Here is a 4,607-nt window from a genome sequence, read left to right on the forward strand (position 1 = left end):
CCTGCCCGTATTTCGAGCAGCAGCGGGCACTGTACGGCGAGGGGGACGGAGACGGCCGGCCAAAGCGCGTCGGGAGGAGCCTGAAGGTCGTCCGTAAGCCGGCTGCTCCAGTGGAGGAACCACCCGCTGCGGAGGATCCCGGAGAGAGCACCTCGTCCACCGTCCGGCCTCCACCCCAGGTCCAGCAACGCGGTGAGGACCTCGTAACGCTGGACCTACTTGCCCTCGCACATGGGGAGCAAGAAGACATGTCGCCGCAGACACCCCTTACCTCCGGTAAGCACTTTTGATTTTGTTCAAATGTGTGTTCTGACGGTTAGGAATCGTTTTCTCATGTATTCGTTGCAATGCTTAATATGCTAGCCTGTTTGTAGACTGCTAGCTTGTGGTGGCTTTTTAAAACGGTTATGTTTAACCAACAACCCAAAAAGTTTTGCAGCATGCCTCAGCCATAGGCCTTCTGCAGTGCTTTGGCCACTACTTTGGGAGCATGCTGTGTGGTTCAGGTAGTATGCTTGCTCCTTTTTCACTATTGTATGCCGTGTGTTCGTTGCAACGCATAATATGCTAGCCTGTTTGTGGACTGCTTGCTATGGTGGCTTTTTAAAACGGTAATGTTTAACCAACAACCCAAAAAGTTTTGCAGCATGCCTCAGCCATAGGCCTTCTGCAGTACTTTAGCCACTACTTTGGGAGCATGCTGTGTGGTTCAGGTTGTATGCTTGCTCCTTTTTCACTATTGTCTGCTGTTGTCCACAGAGACACAGATGCCAGGGACGGAGCCCCGCGAGTCTCCAGCAGCAGAGGATGTGGAGAGCGATTCGGGGGCATCTACAAACCTTGGTAAGTATTTGTGACAATCATGGGGGGGGGGGGTGTGCTGTGTAAACTGCTTTGTGCTTTTCTGTTTGTGCAGGGGGCAGCAGCCCTGCTAGGAGAAAGAAGAGAGTCCCTCTACGTTGCTGGTGTAGGTTTTGAAGCTTGCTTTGCCACCATTTGGTCCTAAATCATGTTTTGTTCTTTTTTGCAGATTTCATACCCGGCACGCAGGAGGAGGAAGAGCGTGGGGTGCCTGGACCTCCTGCCCAACGCAGGCGGCTAGATATTCAAGAGGGTGAGCATGCATGAACTGTTCCCTTCTAACCATAACTTAAGGACAATGTCACAAACCACTAACCATGTGCTCCCTAGGCATTGTTGAGAGTCTTGCTGTGAAAATACGCAAACAAACACTAACCATGTGCTCCCTAGCCATTGTTCAGAGTCTTGCTGTTAAAACAGGCAAACAAAAAAGCCCACCATGGGCACCATGGTCGGTGTTGGTTGTATCAATGGTACTAACAGTTCTGTTTCTCATTTTTACCAACAGAGGTTCTTTCGGAAGATGAGGAACCACCCCCGGGTCCTGCCAGCCCACCACCTAGAGGCGCGCTCCCGGCAGAGGAGAGACTCATGAGGGAACGCGCCAGGCTCAGGCGCGTCTCCCTCTTGACGAGCGTGGGACAGAGCCTCCTGGAACACTGCCAGGAGGAGACACACGGCGTGCTGCAGCCGCAGACCAGGCCATGCTCGCCCTCCAGGCCCAGGAGGGGAAAAAATTGAGGGCACTCATCAGGGACTCTAACCAATCCCTACGTGAAAGCGTGGAGGAGGTTAGACTAATTCGCAGACTGATGGAGAGGGCGGTCACGGTCATGGAGACAGCCAACCCTCCACAAATAACCGTCCACGTCCCCCCCCCACCCACACCAACTCCACCACCTCCAGCACCCACCCCACCAACCCCGTCTCAGAATGCCTCCACACAAACACGAAGGAGGACTGTTCTCGGTAAGAGAATAATAAAACCGGCGGACAAGTTCTCCCCCTCGTAGTTTGGGCCAGTTTGTCTTCGTAAGTTTATCTGTGTTTGTTGTTGTTTGAAAAATAAAGTTTATATTTTTGACTCTGTCTCTGTGTACCCTACTGTGGAATTAGGAGGGCCGAAAGCGGCCTCTCTAGTGAGTGTGTTTATTCTGGATCTGTTGTGTGGGTTGTAGGTTGGAGGGGTGTCAGTTCAAGGAGTTTTTGGAGTGTGGGGTGAAAGGTGTGCAAGTGTAAGGAGTCACACTGGAGTCTTTTTCAGAAAAGTAGTAATAACATTTTATTTTCAAAAAACTTTTAACAGGGGAAAAACAGTAGGGAATGTAACTTGGAGCACCACCACCACCACCCCCCCACCCCAAGAAATACAATTTTGTTTTTAAAAACATATATATTTAACAGGGGGAAAACAGCTGGGATTGTAACTTGGAACCCCACCACCACCCCCCACCCCAAGAAATACAATTTTGTTTTTAAAAATAGATGTATTTAACAGGGGAAAAACAGTAGGGAATGTAACTTGGAGCCCCCCCCTCCACACACACACACAAAACAAAACTCAAGTCCCACTGCTCCCCTCGCCAGCACCTTTCCCTCCGCCCTCTGCCATCTCCCTCAGCCTCTTGCTCAACCGGGTCACTGTGCCCCTGACTTTTCGTTTGAAGAGGTCTTCCTCCTCCTTCTTCTTCACTGTGTGGGAAGGAAAAACAGGTACACATTAGTGCCACAGATATTTTTCGATCTGGAGTTTACATGGATACATTTTTAGTGCCCTTAGGCACAGTATGCGGAGAGTTGGGCGGTGGGGGACGTAACCTACCTTCTTCCTCCTCCCTTTGCTGCCTCTGCCTCTCCAGCTCGCCTCTAACTTCAGCCACTTCTGCCTGCCCTGCAAATGGGTTAAAAACAAATGGTAAGCCATATATATAGGCTAAAGTGACACAACCCACACCCAAGCAGAGGTGCAGTACTCACAGTCCCTCCGTTGTTGCTCTACAAGCCCCTCCAAGGATGCCAGCCTGGCCTCCATGCTTTTCATCCTGGCCTCAATTGTTTCTGCTATAGAAGTCAAATAAAATGAATTCAATCACACTGCTAATAAAAGCTTCACAGCAGGCTCCCTTATGGCTTCATGGGGGTACACACACATGGGTCTCCCTTAAAGAATTATAACTCTCACCTGCAGCCTGTGATGAGGTGGAAGGCCCCTCTTCCTCCTCTCCCTCACGCTCAGCTGCTTTGGCCACTGCGAGCTTGACAGGAGATTGCGTGGCTGGGCAAAGTAAAAGAGAATTCATAAGTAAAAGCACGCAAACAAAACATAATACACAGCTGATGGCCACACCACAATCAGAGCCAAAGTGCATAGCAAAAGTGGTTTGACAGTACTGGCTGGCTATGTCAGCAGGAGTTGACAGCATCTTAATGCTTTCTCAAATATAGGGGAAAGAGGCATCTAGACATTCAATGCATGCTTCAGGGTGAAACATAACAAGGGCAGCACTCACCCATATGTCGCCTCATCTCCAGGGGGGGCTTCCCAGCCTTCTCCCAGATCTGGACCATCAGATCGTGGAAGACCGTTCTTCCACTGGGCTGCGGGACCCCCCCCCCCCACTGCTCTATGCTGTTCAGGAAGTCGAGCTTTATACGTTTGAATTTTGTCCGGACCTGCTCCCAGGTCCGGACGTAGCCCCTCTCCTTCATCCTCGCTGCCAACACCATGTAAGCACCCTTGGTGTGCCAGTGGGTGCTGGCCATAAGGCGGCCAACGCTTTTGGACTGGAGAACCAGCTCCAAAAGTGCCTCAGCCTCGGCGCGCTGCCAGAAGGAGCCCTTCCGTGGCTTCGGCATCGTTGGAATGACGGTTGGGCAACGAATCTGCGTTGCTCCGATCGGCCACCCCAATTTTAAATGTATCAAAGGTGCCCACCAATGAAATTAGTCCTTGGAACATAAGTGGATTGATCCTCCTGTTTGACAGGGGTTGCCAATACTTCCTGGCTACCCGCCTCCCCAACCTTTCCCTGTTCAGCGCTTCCGTATTGTGTTTGTCAATTTCAGCGGGGAGTTAGCATTTAGGTCTGTCAAAGTGCTTTTGGACCGGAGAATCCCCGTTTTTTTGCTGGCTAAAAAGACAAACCGCACAAGACAAGGTTAAACAAAGAACATAAAACTTTATTTAACACCAGACTAGAAAACACGATCAAACACGTCTCCTATTTCTGTATAGGTGAGTGGCTATAGCGTCCCGAACCTTGCACCCCTCCGCATAGATCCTTTTTTTCCTGGCTTCAGGGATGTCTGGTGTATCCTCAAGGACTAGAGGTTCTGGTTCAGCCACAGGGAAGGGGATGTTATGTCCCTTGTCCTCGCAGATGTTGTGCAAAATGACACATGCGATGACCAAAGGAGTGACATTGTCTATGTGCACATGGAGTCGTGACATCAGGCAACGGAACCGAGACTTCAAACGTCCAAAGGCACGCTCCACGACATTCCTTGCCCGGGAGTGACTGAGGTTGTAGTAGCTCTGCACGTCTGTCCTTGGACGCTTATAGGGAGTCATGAGCCAGGGGCGTAATGGGTAGGCTCCATCCCCGAGCACCAACGCCGGCACACGCACGCCCTCAATGGTGGCGGTGGGGTTTCCTGGAACAAAGACCCCTTCGTCCATGGTTTTCCTGAGGTTCGATTCCCTGAAAACAAGGGCATCATGCCTCCTCCCACTCCACCCCACCTCG

The 4,607-nt window shown here is 51.1% G+C and overlaps 1 protein-coding gene across 1 annotated transcript; it reads left to right on the top strand.

Moving 5' to 3' along the window:
* The first annotated feature begins 521 nt into the window (after positions 1 to 521).
* LOC143840822 (uncharacterized) lies at positions 522 to 1,602 on the top strand. The gene is made up of 3 exons (XM_077344296.1): positions 522 to 843; positions 1,031 to 1,114; positions 1,370 to 1,602. Exons 1-3 carry the CDS (start codon positions 768 to 770, stop codon positions 1,600 to 1,602), a joined length of 393 nt encoding a protein of 130 aa, XP_077200411.1. The 5' UTR covers positions 522 to 767.
* The last annotated feature ends 3,005 nt before the right edge of the window (positions 1,603 to 4,607 follow it).

Source organism: Paroedura picta, chromosome 6 (assembly GCF_049243985.1).
Source record: "Paroedura picta isolate Pp20150507F chromosome 6, Ppicta_v3.0, whole genome shotgun sequence".
NCBI lineage: Eukaryota > Metazoa > Chordata > Lepidosauria > Squamata > Gekkonidae > Paroedura > Paroedura picta.

Bases quoted from the DNA above. Each gene is read 5' to 3' on its own strand.
- LOC143840822 (XM_077344296.1), top strand. From the start codon at position 768: ATGCCAGGGACGGAGCCCCGCGAGTCTCCAGCAGCAGAGGATGTGGAG. The intron at 844-1,030 runs GTAAGTATTTGT...TCTTTTTTGCAG, and splicing joins GGGGGCATCTACAAACCTTG to ATTTCATACCCGGCACGCAG. The intron at 1,115-1,369 runs GTGAGCATGCAT...TTTTACCAACAG, and splicing joins GCGGCTAGATATTCAAGAGG to AGGTTCTTTCGGAAGATGAG.